The 16570-nt window shown below is 34.5% G+C and overlaps 1 protein-coding gene across 1 annotated transcript; it reads left to right on the plus strand.

Annotated features, from left to right (window-relative positions):
• Positions 1–862: 862 nt before the first annotated feature.
• On the plus strand, positions 863–10201 carry LOC149777662 (C-type lectin domain family 4 member M-like). Its single transcript, XM_089938226.1, has 5 exons — positions 863–960; positions 4837–4987; positions 6201–6287; positions 8329–8511; positions 9794–10201. Exons 2-5 carry the CDS (start codon positions 4849–4851, stop codon positions 10024–10026), a joined length of 642 nt encoding a protein of 213 aa, XP_089794352.1. The 5' UTR covers positions 863–960; positions 4837–4848; the 3' UTR covers positions 10027–10201.
• The last annotated feature ends 6369 nt before the right edge of the window (positions 10202–16570 follow it).

Below are 16570 nucleotides of genomic sequence, written 5' to 3' on the forward strand. Positions count from 1 at the left end.
ATCTGCATGTTTTTCAATTTGTCCATATCTAGATTTGTGTGCTTTCCATTTATATGTATGTTTCTAAATTTATCTATATCTAGATTTGTGTGCTTTCCCTTTATATGGATGTTTTTAAGTTTGTCCATATTTAGATTTGTGTGCTTTCCATTTATATGTATGTTTTTCAATTTGTCCATATCTAGATTTATGTGCATTCCATTTATCTGTATGTTTTTAAATTTGTCCATATCTAGATTTGTGTGCTTTCCATTTATCTGTATGTTTATAAATTTGTCCATATCTATATTTGTCTGCTTTCCATTTATCTGTATGGTTTTAAATTTGTCCATATCTAGGTTTGTGTGCATTCCATTTATCTGTATGTTTTTTAATTTGTCCATATCTAGATTTGTGTGCTTTCCATTTCTCTGTATGTTTTTAAACTTGTCCATATCTAGATTTGTGTGCTTTCCATTTATCTGTATGTTTTTAAACTTGTCCATATCTAGATTTGTGTGCTTTCCATTTATCTGTATGTTTATAAATTTGTCCATATCTAGATTTGTGATAACTTTGCATCATATTCATGTGAAACTGTCCCGACAGTTGAGACGGAAGTGAAAGTTGCATTGAATCATGGATTAAGCAGGTGTTTTGAAATATATATTTCAAATACCAAGCAAATACAAATGTTGAAATATGCTATTTTATGTTAAATGGCTTCAAGGCATACACAAAAATAGTAATTTTATTGCAGTACAGGATTTTTCCTCTCAAATCTTCGGCATGCGCATTGATTATAACATATAACCTATGCATCTATTCGTCGCTTTTTCGTCACGCGATCAAAAAGGCGGGACTACGGTGAAAAAGATAATTGGTCAGTTTTGGTACTGGCCGCCGTGTGTCGGAATGATCTAAATAAATAGGACTTTGTTTCTTCTCTTCTTAGTTGTGACAGTGTCGGAGCAGGAAACGGTAAGTCTAATTATACTACTCTGTACATTATTGATTATGATTTCCACAGTGACTTGCCAGGCTCTAACTTCAAATCGTACTCAAGACCACGAGAGTCACTGTTATACATTCACCTTAATGTTTCGTAAAGATTCTTTTTTATGGTTTTCCTTCAGAAAATCCAAACAATTTAACATAACGATGGAATAAAAAGATTACGAACTTAAAAATTACCTACTTTGCGGTTCTTGTTTCATGTAAATACAAACAAAGAGCATTTGCTCCTCTCAAGTAGAATCGCACGCATTTGTTACGTTAGTTTTCTTTTCTATGTTAGTGTAAATAGATATAGCTTTATCTCATGAGACCTACGCTGAATGGCATATAGTCACGCTAGCTTTTTAAATCTCTTCATAGCTATATTACTTTGCATCCAACCATTAAAGGTACTGACATTTCGTTGGAACGTTTAAACTAATTGATGAGAATATGAAATTCCTACATATTATAAACATATTCCTAGTGAGAATAAATGTGGTAACCGTTACAATGACACTGCCAGTATTCTACATGCAAAGAAAGCAACTCCGACGATACAAAGATGTTTGATAGTTTAAATGAGGGTCTTATAAGAAACAAATATACCTCACACTTCATTATCAGAAAGTCTCACGATTATGTGATTTTTATAATACATGAAGATGGTAATACGTGAAGATGGAATTGATTAAGAGGATATAAAAAACTATACCATTATTCAATAGATTATACCCCACCCCTTCCAGCTGGTATATTCCTTAATCATGACATTGAATTATTAAAATGTGTTAGGTAGCTTGCGCCTGTTTCCAGAGAGTTAACTGTAAAACATTTAGTGTGAAATGGTATAATTATTTTCCATGTATCTATTGCTGCAACATGTTTTCGGGTTTTATGTTCCGCACATTATTTGTTTCATTTCATTACATGATTTTTCCTCATCTATTTTTTGCTTGCGCGTGTGAACAGTTTTGTGTATAGAAAGAATGGTGCTGTATACACAGAGGCAGTTTCGACACGAAAACTTTCTTGCACGGTGCTTTCTGTGCAAGTACATTAAGGAAAGATATTTTATACACACATAATGGCTTGGGTATTAGTGACGTCAACATATCAATTTGAGTATCAAGGTCGATAGTCACATCGACAAAAGCTTTCGGTTGTATTCCAAGCAAACACATTATCAGAGATATCAGGGTCGATTAAGCATGATGTCAATAAACTGTTCGAAAGATGCAGCGCGTATTACAGCAACCACTCGCAACACTGGTTGTCATTGCTTTTTACATGTATTAATGCTAGTTGTGGAATACACTTTAGTGTTGGAAAGTATCTCAAGTCCATCCTGAAACTGCGTTGGTGAATTTGTCCAAGTTTTTGAAAATCTTCGGAAAAGCGTGTCGATTGTAATATTAGCAGCCTCCGTGTTATTATGTTCAGTATTGTCAAGGCATTACTCCAAAACAATAGGTTTTAGATTGATAGCATATCATTTTCCGGTGAATGAGATTGTTCGGGTGGTCATGAGACATAATCAAGTAAACACTGAGAACAATGTTCTCCGTCAGGCCCAACATGATCTCAATGTCCTTTCCTGATAATCTTGTTTGTCACTACAGTCGTTGTTTTACGTGTTTAGGATAAACAGTAACACAAAAAAGAGTGAAAGCAAGCGTTGAAAAATTTAACAAATAATTTATTTTCCTGGAAAAATACTGTAAAATTGAAAAAATAAGAACTTACGGTTATAAGAATAAAATCCCCAAAACACTCCAAAAAATTCCACGATTTAAATTTTAGAAGTCCTAATAATGAAACTTTCTAATGAATTCATCTTCGAGTCCCGGCGAAGAATCCAAGATGGAAGGCGATGACATATGATGTATCCGGCACAGTACTGATGTCTACAGTTCATATTAGAAACAACAAATAACACTACGGTGTTTGAAATCCGGACAAAGTTTTTAAGAAAAATCATCGGTCAAGAATTCTGTATGAGCACTCTAAATATTTCCAGAAAACGAATTAATCTTTTAGAATCCAAATAATTCGAATAAAAATTATAACTCCAACTGACACAACAAACACGTCCCAGTGTAAAAGCCCAACTCCGATTATTTCTCTAAAATAATGGTTATACAGTAATTTTGAGGCGCATAATGGATGCCCATATTAGGGCTACATGATGATATTTGCATCAGGTACTCTCAAAACATGGCCCTGACGAAATCCAATCATTTTACTCGAAGAATTAAAGTTGTTTACTTAACTAAAAACTATTTACAAGTGGAGGTCACGTAACCAACACAGCCTCGATCTCAAACTTATTATTCCCATAAACAAATTAAGAAAAACTTGTTCACGTGACAGTTACTAATTTGGAATTAAGATCGGGAACAAGGTTTATACACTAAAATTAACAGTCAAGGGCAAACATTTTTCTGGAAAATATATGAGTTCCTAGTAAACAAAACTACATTATTTTGACATATAATGAAATTAAAAAGTAGAAAGATTTTAAAATTTACAAACAATTAAAACAGATATAAATTAAACCAAATATACATAACAGATGGGCAATGAGAAAAAGGGTACATAGTTTGCTTTTCTGTTGGCGGCATATATCCTCATTAGCAACCACATTTACAATTTCGGCCTTACTTCTTCGTGGAGGAATCTGATTATATAACAGTGCTTCTTTTTCACGAAGCTGCCTCATGCTCCGACTTGGCTTCTACGGCAGAAATACTAATAGAGCGAGTAACTCCACTTTTTCGTGCGGATTCCTCAAGTTGATTCACAGTTTTCTACTGATGGTTCATCTGGAGGATGGTGCCTCACAATCAGCCTTGGCTGCACTATACGTCCTATTAGTGACAAGAATATGTCTTTCTCGTACCACTTGGAGTCCTATCCTACAATCTCTTAATCTGTTTTACAGTCGACATACCAGTATATAACAAAAATAGGCCCAGTTTAATTGCTTATTTACTGATAAATATTTTTATCATAAATACACTGTCTTTGTTGTTGTCACTGTCTTCGCAGGATGATACAATATTTTCACGACCTAACTGGGTAACTCAAAGTCTGCGACATATATATCTTTCAGGACTTCAGACAATAACATTAAATGATTTTCTCATAATCTTCATCAAGTTTTTATTGTCTTTACTCCAACATACTTAAAATATAATGCATTTATTTTTAGCCTTGCGAACACTCGATATGATGCTCTCAAGATATACAGTGATTGAATCGTTTCTTTGACGCTATAAGCGCACCATTAATCGTATAATGTTTTAATTCCCTAATTAGATCCAGACGCGAATTCATTCACAATACTGTAAGCATTATCTCGTGTGGCTTCTAATGGCAGTACACAAAAGTCCTCTAAAACTCTATAAAGGTTCTCGGCATATATGTCTCAGTGGGTTTTATCATAATGGGAGTGTATGACACCACGCTTAGCTGGCACGGATCTTCTGACACGGCCCTCAAAGGTGGGGTGCTGGTACTAACAAATAATATATTTGTGCACATTTATTATTCCGAGATAGAATAAACGTTTAAGAGGTTGAAACTAACTTGCTTCCATGTCCTCCGAATCCATTTGCAATACATTGATCGTGTCACTAAACGTTGGATCGCGAGACAGAGACAAAAACAGGCATATATATATATATATATATATATATATATATATATATATATATATATATATATATATATATATATATATATATATTTATATGTGTGTGTGTGTCTGTGTGTGTTTGTGTGTGTGTATGTATGTATGTATGTACAGAGAGAGAGAGAGGAGAAGTTGATTTTAACTATTTCTGATTTATCGTGCAGGTACCAAACGGAATGAGATACCCGATCTTTTTGTTTGTAGTGCTTGGGTTGCTCAGTACTTATCCAGTAACCAACTTCATTCACGGAAGATTGATAATCCCAGGACCACCAGGGCTACAAACCGGATATGGATCTATTTTTGGAATTCTTGGTGTTTATTCTCTCGCTGAATACATACATATTTGACATCTTTTATGTTTAACTGTCTGTCATCTTTCTGTTAACATGGCGGTCTGTGTGTTTCTGCATTCATATATGCCTATGTATTTATGTATGCATGTATGCGTGCATGTATATATGTATGCGTGCATGTATGTATGTATGTATAAATGTATGTATGTATGTATGTATAAATGTCTGTATGTATTGCTAATTATGAAGCCCTTGCTAAGCTACAGACCAGAATAAAAAATATTTGCATTACACTATGTAAACCGAAGCTATATAGCAAACATACAAAAATATACGCGGTAGTACAATAGTTATAACTTATACACAAGAAATTAATAATTAACACAGCTCTACAGCTGAAGATATCCAGTCCTTAAAGTAGACCGCTCACTGACAAGACGTTCCATAATGTGTATATTTAATCTTACGGTGAGGCATTTATACACAGAAGAAGTCATTATCCATTGTTCGCTGGAAACATTCAGCTTTTCCCATTGAAAGCACTTCGCACGTGCGGCATATAACGAATCGAACTCACTATTTTGAAATATTGTACAATATACATAAATCAATCTCGGATATTGTAGCACACACAAAATGAAACCCGAGTACATGTATTGAATAAATGAAAGGATTTATACAATTCCGTGACAGTATGTATGTATGCATGTATGGACGTACGTATGTACGTATGTATGTATACATTTAAGAGCAATAAAAAAGTATTTTTAATGATGCATTGGCTATTTCATTGATATATGTTGATTTTATGTCGGTGTTCTTAAGTTTAATAAAGTTTGGTTAAATTCTGATAAAATAACAAGTTTTCTCTTTCAGTTTGATTTGTTTTGACTAACGACTCGATGCAAATTATGCGTTGGTCATTTCGTGAAAAAATAAGATCATGCTAAAGTCATTGTCTAAAAATTATCTTTGATAATCTCTTCGTTGTCTCTTGATGTACTTCTTGTTTCTTTTGACAGAGACACATAGTTGGCATGCATACGTTCTTCATAATCCATTTTTGTTATGATTAATTAGTTGATGGAAGAGAAACCAAATGAAGTTAATCAGGTTCTGCTTACATAATTATTTATTGTTGGCTAGGTTATTTTCTTATTTCTTTACTTTTTCATGACTTGTGTTACTTTTAACATATTAATAAGTATTTGCGAAATTCACTTTTGTTTCAGGCTTCGCTATCCTTGTTTTAGGAATCTTGCCAGAACTTCTTCGGCTTAGAAATGTTACACCTACAACGCCTACAACGCCAGTCCCAGGTGACCCTCATATCGTCTCTTCTTACATATCTCTTTAACTGGGTTCATTTATTTCTTAGTGTTAATTGTTACGTTCATATACACACTTTTTCACTCTCCTTAGGTTTGTGGATTTGGTGTAAATATCCTTTATGACACTTTTTAAGAGATTTTTTAGTCTGATATGTAAAGAAACTACGTTACTAATTTTCGTGTCTATTGTGAAATCTTTTTCTTGTGTTCCAGCAGTGTTTTACATATTTAAGCATATAGACAGTAATGTATACATTAATAATTCATAATAATCCATGAATGCCTACCATAAATTAATTTAGACTTAAGGTCATTCCTTCCATGCCAGCATTGTTGGAAGATCCTAGGTTGTTTATTTAATGCAATAAACAAAATGTGGCACATCACTTTACCATGCGTAGTCACAGAAGTTCCAGAACATCTTCGATTTTGTACAAAGTGTTGTATCTTCCAGAATAATTTTTTAGTTTTGCACACTATAGAGCTGCAATTGACAGAACAACCTCTGTGTTTAGCACGCGAATAAAGTCTACTAGAAAGACATGAGGTACTGAATTCTGGTATGGAAATAATATTTTGACGGTCCAGTCTTATCTTCAATATGTGTAATAGAGCGTTTATTGAAATAAAGTAAGTCCATTTGTCTAACAGATTTGTGTAATGTAATTAATGACATGTTTTTTAAACATAAATGATCTTAAGATACAATAGCAGACCATGTATCCCTAGTCTTACCTGGAAGCTCAGGTGTATGCATAAATTGATAACTGAATAGCAAATAGATTTAGAAAGACAAATATATTCTACCCAATAAATGACCATTCCTTACAAAAGTTATTACATATTTGTTTATCCTTATACTTTAACATTCAATAATATTGATTCATGGTTCACATTGAACATATCAGGAAACCAAAAATAGTTTTCATAATTGATCGATCTGTAAACAATTATAGATCAGTATCATGTGACCATTTATATCCGATCAAAACGTTGAAAACGCGGTCAATTCATTAAAATTGGAATTATTAAAAATTACTTTTAAAATAAAACGGAAAATGTGCATTGGATTAAACATTCCAGAGCTTAAGCATTTTAGACAAGAACACAAAGATTGTTGGCGTGCGAGAAAGCAAATCAAACGAGTTCATAAGTTCATAAAAGATCAATCAAGTAAATAATAAATTGGTTGATTACCTGCAGTTGTCATTTAATAACTTGTTTACTTTAATCACAGAGAGAACACATCAATGGGTAAAGTCAAAACGATTGGATGTCAGAGAAAATTGAAGGCATCAATTTCATGCGCAGGTTCCAAATTTGTGAAAAAAATGGATTGCCATTGCCAGAAATGTGGCACACAAAGTGACGTTCACTGAGTTACAGTGGCAGATAATAAATGTTCAATGAGACAAACAATACAATTGTCCCTAACGAATTATTACCTTGTGTTTTCCAACTGGTTACATTCAGATGTAAAATAGGATTGCCATCGCAAATGACTACTGAAAGAAGGAGTGAAATAAATTATTCCAGTGTCTTTTAATCAGATTAATATTGATAGTCTGATTTTACCTGGAACTTTGACAGACACAATAATTAAATAAATAAATTAAACATATTGACCTGACGTTCTTGCGTTTAAAGCGAAACAAAACCTACTCTAGTTATCAACCAATAATAAAAGAGATAACATTTTCAGTTCGAACACAGAATCGATGAATAACGTTCTACAAATTAATTAAAAAAGAACGGCGTATGAGCAAAATTTACAAGTTCTTGTCTAAAGTGTCTGTATCGTACGCATATGTGGGAGAAGCTAGTGATGCAAATAGAAGCCAGCTTATAATAACATAATTGTAATACTTTAAAAATGCTAAAGATTATGAAATTTTAACACAACTACGTTGCTAAAAGACATTAAATTATAAAGGTTACAAGAAGATACAAAAGCTTCATTCTTGTTTGGCATGATTGCTTGAGATAGGTTTGTATTTTTATTATCTACCTATGCAACATTTTTCTCCAGGATGTCCATCAACTTATTACTTGTACTCAACCGCGTGTGGACGATTCTGTTATCGATACGAGTCCTCAACCTGTAAATCCTGGTCTGCTGCACGCACAGTCTGCCGAACGGAAGGAGGTGACCTTTTGGAGCCCTCCGAGTGCTACTACCAGTTTTTCAAGGAACAAGCTCTTCAAAATGAGGGTAAAATGATCATCTACAAGCAAATACGTAATGAAATAGCATAATAAGAAGTCATCCGCAGATCAGTGGTATCAAATATCTTCTTGTGTGCAATTGACTATCTAGACAAACAGGAAGTTGTCGGTAATCACTCTTGTGTCTCTTTCTGAATGATTATGAGCAACTAACGAACGAATTAATTGAATGTGAATCAAATCTGGCAAGTTTATAGAGATTCATTTAACGCAGGAATTAGTACATGTTGCTGCTCGTTTGTAACTGTCAGAGTATGTTATAGCATTTTCATTGTTAACAATTTACTATTGATTGCATTAGATTGAGTCACGAGATTTGCGTTTGCTTTACTCGCGTTGTTAAAAAGAAATCAAATCACAAAAGAAGACGGACAGGGACTAGCATGCCATCACTAGAGCAATGGAGTTTTCTCCTCCTAGAAAATTAGTAACTCAGGACTGTGGTGTAATATTACAACCTGCAATTGTTACATGTAAGTGACAAATACGTGTAATAGTGGTTCTAATGGCCATACGTTACTCTTCTCCACCTTGTGTCCTATTGAGGTTGTGTCATTTATTAGTAACAGAATCAACAGGTACGCGAATACTAAACCTCAATAACGTAAGGAAAATGTATCTCAAACTTCTAACACTAAAAGAGAACATATCACGGTACGGAAGGCCAAATTGCATAAAAACCAGCTAGAATTAGCAGATTCTACAAAACAAGCTAACAAAAAGGAATACGGTCTATCATATATTGTTAAGATTAGCCAACTGAAAATTATAGAAAGTGCTTATCTGAAATATTTTGGTAGTAAATCTCATCTACTTTATATGTACAGTAATTCTAGTCGTACAATACGTTTTCTTGTATCCTTTGGTTAATCCGTTTACCTTGACCATATGGTACGTTGAGTGTATTTATTACGTGTTCAAAATTAAATTGATGAGAGATGGACCTCAATTACGGTAAAGCGAACACATTTAAGGAAAAACGTTATTTATGAATAACCTCATGCAGCTAGATATTTAAACGATATTTTGACAATTTGTATTTTGTGTTCGTTTATACTTTTCTCCCGTCAGTGATTTCGCAAAGTAATGCCAAAGAGAACTCCGGAAAAAAAAATTATAAGTTTGGACACAAGTGTCGAGAAAAGAAATGTCCATTTCGTTGAAACGTTTCATTCTCGTAATTTAACTGGATAAAAGTTTAGTAATTAGGTATAATATATAAAGATATTGAAAAGACAGAAGGTACAATGAATATTTCTCGTTTTCAGGAAGTTGCTCTAAAAGGTTTTGGTTAGGGGGTAGTACAACAACTCCTGGGTCCAACTATGTAACAGTGAGAGGAGCTCCAATCTCAAACACGTTCTCCTTTTGGAATCCTGGTGAACCTAACGGTGATGGCGGAGCAGCGAGTTGTTTAGAAATGACGAAATCGGTGAGCTATCGGATGAACGACTTTGTCTGTAGCAATGAACAAAGTTTTATTTGTCAAATACTGATATAACTGAAGGAAGTGTGGAAACATATCGATACATGTTTGAGAAAAATGTGACAAATAAAAACATAATTCTACTTTGATTGTTTTCGTTGTAAACGGAATGATGTGTATTTATATTTATGTGTCAATCTTATGCGCTTATAAAGAAATATATACACACACATCATACATTTGTTTAGGTATCAGGAAAGTTGTTAACTATCTCATGAACGACTTTCTCTCTAGCGATACTCAATAACTGCAGGAACTGTGGGAAACAGATCGATACAAATTTATGAAAGAAATATGGAAAATAAAAAGCATAATTTTACTTTCATGGCTTTTATTGTAAGTGTGTGAATCTCTTGTGCATATACAGAAATATTTACATATGTGGATGTGAACATGTATTCATGGATGGATGAATGAATTGATGAATTTATTAATGGACCGAGCAACGTGAAATAAAAAAGAGCTTGTCTTTAATGAACCCCAATGACTTTTATAGCTTCATTCAAATGTATTCCGACCACATCATGACCTCCCGTTTTAAGTTGCGTGTGTAGATAACATGCAAACAAAAGTAAACCAATTTGAATACTCGATGCATGTACTATTTGTTTGTATTGATAAATAATAGAAATCAAGTGTTTCCTGTATCAAGTCCTCCCTTTACTCAATGGAGGTGACTGCACTTTTCATGTAGGTCAAAATCATTTGTAGAAATGGTAAAAATGAGAACTTTGATTTTTATATCAACAATCTGATAACATCCTACATATTAAAAACTAAATTTACTTTGGTTCACCGTTAACAGTCATTAAAAGTGTGGACAATAAGTAAACTAATCCGTGAAAAATATGTAAAAATTTTCAACACCCGCACTCTCCTGGTAATGATGCGATACAGATTTTCACTACATTCTTCTCATGGAACATTGTCTATAGCATCACTTGAACAGAAATAGCAAATGATTTATAACATTGTTTTTTTTCGGGATTATTGTTACTGATCGATTGACATAAGGTATAACGGTACCAATTGCGCAAGTCCAGGTGGGCGGAGCTTAAGGTGTATGGAACATTGTATTCAGAATTAAAGAACAAAACTAGCTGTGATTGGTGCATTATGTAAGACTTGTACTTTCTGTTTGGCTTAAAAAAAAGTTGAGCCTCTTGGCAACATGTGAGTTTGTGTTAATTTCTATCTAGATCATATTTTGTATTTTTTATGATTTTTTTAAAATATGGTACACATGCCTGAAAATGTGCTTGTTGTGACTAGATAACTCTTACCCATGTCTAGTTCCAGTAGAGTTATCTCTCTTAAATGCAATGGAGTACCTGGTTATGTCATTGTCAAATTGACAATCTAGCATTGTTCTATATGACAGCGTGTGACATGCATGCCCAAGTAGGACAGAAAGTATATTTATTTCACAAAACATTAGCATTGAGGTATATGGAAAAACAATTGGTACCGTGATACCTAAAGGAAAGAATAGCCTCACAGTGTTTCCATAGAAACGCATACATGTGGGCGGCATTTATGAACTATACTAGTTTGATGTAGGAAAACAAATGTATGCTGAACACTTTTGGTCAAATATTGAAAGTTCTTTAAGAATAAAATGTATGAAATCTTTAGAAAATAGCACAAGATGGCTTTGGATGGGGACTTTTGATAACTATAGCTATGATAGATATAGACTTGTGTTACCTGATGCCTTTATGTATGTGCTGTTACCTCCTAGATTGGAATGCATGCAACAAAATAAGTTATGTAAACATAATATAGTTGATTTTGGCCAAATATTGGCTATTGTACCTGCAAAAGATGAAAAATCATGTGTACAAAAACAACTATCTTGTTCTTGTAAGGCATGCCATAAACCAGGATAGAGAACATTCTAAGTACACTTGTAGATAGATCACTTGTACCATGTGGGATGTTCTGGCATGAGTAATTTTTAGGTAATTTATTAAGGATTTGGTATTCCTTCCCATTTTGATTTGAATTGTCCTGCTCTAATTGTCCCTTTTTTTTTTTACACTCTCCTGCTTTGAAATTGTTCATGTAGTTAGTTCAGTTCTCTTGCATTCCCTTTTGTTGAAGTAGCAGTGAATACCAACAAACAAGAACAGTTTCCTTAAGTCAGCATTTCCCATTGGCACTTGTATAAGCCCAATTATAATCTACTATTGACTTTCAATTAATCCTATTTCTTTCTGTCAAGCTGCTCCTGTGGAATTTCCATGTTTGGTCCAACATTACAGAATGATAACCATTTTAGTCACACAGTGCGTATTCATTCCATTCAAATCCACACTGTTCTTGAAACTTTGCATCCCATCGCAAGAATCCAAATTGGCATGAGATGATATCTGCATGGTTATGGAAGGCTGCACTCTACATGCCGGCATTGTAGAAAATATGAACTATGTGATATGAAAGAGCTGCGTCATCTTAGAAATTAAAATTACATGACTCTTGAGGTCTCCACTAAACATAGGAGTCTAAATGTTAGGTTCTCACTTTGTCAGTAATGTATTTTGAGATAATTTAATTGCAATGAAGTTAATACAGGTTGTTGATGAACTCATCTATATTACATGGATAATGTATTCAAGGTTACCACACCTTATGTGTATCATTCAGTTATCTCCCTTACACCAGTCATAACATTTCAAGGAAATAAAATCTCACATTTTCAGTGACTGATTATGAAAATAAAGAGAAGATTTGTGAAGTATTATATTAGCCCTCAATCTTGATGCAAATGTAAGTAGAAGCAATTTGATAATTTCTCACAGTAAAGTTTACAAGTTTAAAAACTGATAAGGTATGTTCTGCTTGGCTCTGAGATAAGTTTCTCTCTATCTTATGCCAATTATTATTAAATTCTTATGTAGAAGAAATATACTTTATATGTATCTATATTATCTAAATTATTCACCCTTTTATATTAGATGGAAATGAACACAACTTCACTTGAAATTTGGGTCCTGTAAGGGATGTTATAGCACAGTTGCCTTTGGGCTGTCCTTGGACCTGTTGGGCCCTGCCCCATATATTTGTCCAAGGTAAGGTCATCAAACTTTCACTTCTCATTTTTCGCATTGCTGATTTTGCCACCTTTAATTCCTTTATCATAAGCTACCTCTCCCTTTTAGATAAACACTTTCCTCCTGTTTTTAACTCCATTTGATGTGCTATACTTAGTGTTTATATTTGGCATTTTTCTGTATTTTATTCCCCTAATTTCACCTCCCAATCCAAACATAACCACTTAGAAGCTGCGATTTACTATATTTGGTGACTGACTGGCTTATTGAAACAATTTTATTCACATTACAAAGGAGGAAAGCTTACTATTTGTGTTACAAAGAGGATGGGTAGGTGGACCTTTGTGTGAGGACTGGTGGTTAGTGACCTCTTGTATCTGTAGATAGTGTAAAGTGGTCAAAGCTTATACTTTATAATAAGATTGGGTCATGTCCACCTGTCTCTGATGTTAAGTTCTGCACCTACCAAACAAATATAAATTCCTTTCTTTCAGGTGAATTGTACATTTTGAAGTAGGACAGGTGCATACTATTTGGTACATTGACCTTTGACCTAGTTATTACATAATATGATATAATGTGATTTATCCCATATCACCTATGTGAAGTTCAATAATTGCTGATATGAATAAGATACAACTCATAGTTGAAAGAATTCATTTTATTTCAAAAGATGATTTTGATGGTGAAGCAAAAGTATGAAAACAATAGTTCAAACAGCTCAATGACATTTCTATACACATTCATATAAGACATAGGTTAGTACCTCATCAAATTGTTTTTCACAAATGAGACTAAGTATATTTGTTACTTATACAGTCCCGAACTATTTCACAGATTATTGGAAAAATTAAGGTTTGCTATAGGTATAACGGTACCAATTGCGCAAGTCCAGGTGGGCGGAGCTTAAGGTGTATGGAACATTGTATTCAGAATTAAAGAACAAAACTAGCTGTGATTGGTGCATTATGTAAGACTTGTACTTTCTGTTTGGCTTAAAAAAAAGTTGAGCCTCTTGGCAACATGTGAGTTTGTGTTAATTTCTATCTAGATCATATTTTGTATTTTTTATGATTTTTTTAAAATATGGTACACATGCCTGAAAATGTGCTTGTTGTGACTAGATAACTCTTACCCATGTCTAGTTCCAGTAGAGTTATCTCTCTTAAATGCAATGGAGTACCTGGTTATGTCATTGTCAAATTGACAATCTAGCATTGTTCTATATGACAGCGTGTGACATGCATGCCCAAGTAGGACAGAAAGTATATTTATTTCACAAAACATTAGCATTGAGGTATATGGAAAAACAATTGGTACCGTGATACCATAAAGAAATCCCCCACATTACTTTGTCGTGAGGACAAAGTATGAAAGACAACCCGCGTATTGTAATCTGTGAAAGTTACCAAAAGGCGCACAAGAAAGAAATTTGTATTATGGTGTAAATGACTGATCTTGATCAGTAACCAACAAAACCGCTATTATACAATTTCTAATGTTAATCACTCGATTGTAAAATCATGCGCGTGACGAAAGTGGTTTGCCGAAGTCCTTATTCACACCACATTATTCAAAGGTTACTGCTGCTCAGATTCCGCACATATCTTATATGATCACACAAACCGTTTGTATTTCACCGCTTTTTAAATGTTTTTATTCGCACTAGTTGCTTTTTTTTAATTATATTATCCAGTCGGTAACAGTGAACATGTGTTTTGTTTTTTCTTCTTCTATTAATAACATGATCACAGAATAACTTCTCTATATGCCGTCCATGATTAGATACAACAACCGCACTTACTTCTAAGCTAATAAGTTTACTGATACATCTGTCATACCATTGTATAAAATCTCTGAGGAATATTTAAGTTTCTGGTGATTGTATGTTTTCGGTGCTTAGCGCCAAAGTGGTGGTGATTAGAGCAATGACCAAACAAGGTAACGATCTTTCTCGTCTACGAATAGAGACTGTTTTCTGAACTTCCACTGTCTTCAGCGGTGAATTCGACTTTCCCGTTGTAGAAACTATCTCTGAGCGTTACTGTGCCAGGTGGTGTAATGAGCAGCTAGGCGTTTCAGGTGCTAATGCAATGATTCCAAGATCTGGTAGAGTTCGTATTGGTATGATTGTGTGGTTCAGAGATTACACTGGTCAACAGTGAAATCATTACTGACTTGAAAAGGCCCTAATCTGTAGTATTTTGGTGTGCCGAACACGAATATAACCGTGAAAAATTTGTATTGGCTCTCGTTTTGAAGATATTCATATACCTCATTTTCTATGTTTCACTGTGTAAATTTCTCCAGTAGGACTGCAGCAACATCCGGAATAATGATGTAACATTGCATAATACCATCATGCTCACATCATCCACAGTTGATTGCATCATTTTCTGATGTAATGCAATACTAATGCCATGCGGCTGCTGAAGTAAGTTGACGTCAGCAGTGTACTATACATGTGTAGGCCTATTATACTAATGCCAGGCGGCTGCTGAAGCTGACGTAAGCAGTGTACTATATAAAGCCCAATCAGATAGGTTCAGCATTTAAAATATTTTAGACGTTGTGCGAGACAGTTCAAGCTACTGTTACATAAAACTTATTATTTTATCCATTTACGTACAATAAAGAACAGTAATGCCTCGAAAGTGTGTTAATACCGCGGACAATTTTTGCTATATTTGTGGGGAAGTGACATTTGCCAACCAGAAGAAAAGTATCAATTCTCAAGTGAAGAAGGCATATCATCTTTACTTCGGATGCAAGGTTGGTGACCAAGACAAGCCTTGGGCTCCGCATATATGCTGTGCTACATGTACAACACAGCTTTCACAGTGGTTGAATTGCAAAAGGTCATCAATGCCGTTCGCAGTCCCAATGGTGTGGAGAGAGCCAAGCAACCACCTAAATGACTGTTACTTCTGCTTGGTTCCTCCTCTTTCCGGCGGAATAACGAAGCGAAAGAAGTCGAGAATAGTCTACCCAAACATTCCGTCTGCATTGAGACCAGTTCCACATGGTGAGGGACTTCCTATTCCAGAACCTCCAGCAGAATATTCTCTTGATTCATCTGACGAAGACAAAGGTGAGTCGATCTGTTCTTCTCCTGGTCCATCAGCATGCAGTGATCCAGATTTTCACTGTGGTGCATCATCAACCCCACACAGAATAACACAGGAAGAACTAAATGACCTGATTCGTGATTTGGACTTATCAAAGAACAAGGCAGAATTGCTAGGATCAAGACTCCAACAATGGAATCTTCTAGAAGAAGATGTCACAATTACTGCATATCAAAAGCGCCACCAGCAATTGGAGCCTTTCTTCAGAAAGGAAAGTAATCTGATATTCTGTTCCGATATTGAGGGCCTCATGAATGCTTTAAAAATCACTCATGACCCACAAGAATGGAGACTATTTGTGGACTCTTCGAAACTGAGTCTCAAGGCTGTGCTTTTGCACAATGGAAACATTCTTCCATCTATTCCAGTAGCGTATGC

This window comes from Sinohyriopsis cumingii, chromosome 17 (assembly GCF_028554795.1).
Source record: "Sinohyriopsis cumingii isolate HCF-2022 chromosome 17, ASM2855479v2, whole genome shotgun sequence".
NCBI lineage: Eukaryota > Metazoa > Mollusca > Bivalvia > Unionida > Unionidae > Sinohyriopsis > Sinohyriopsis cumingii.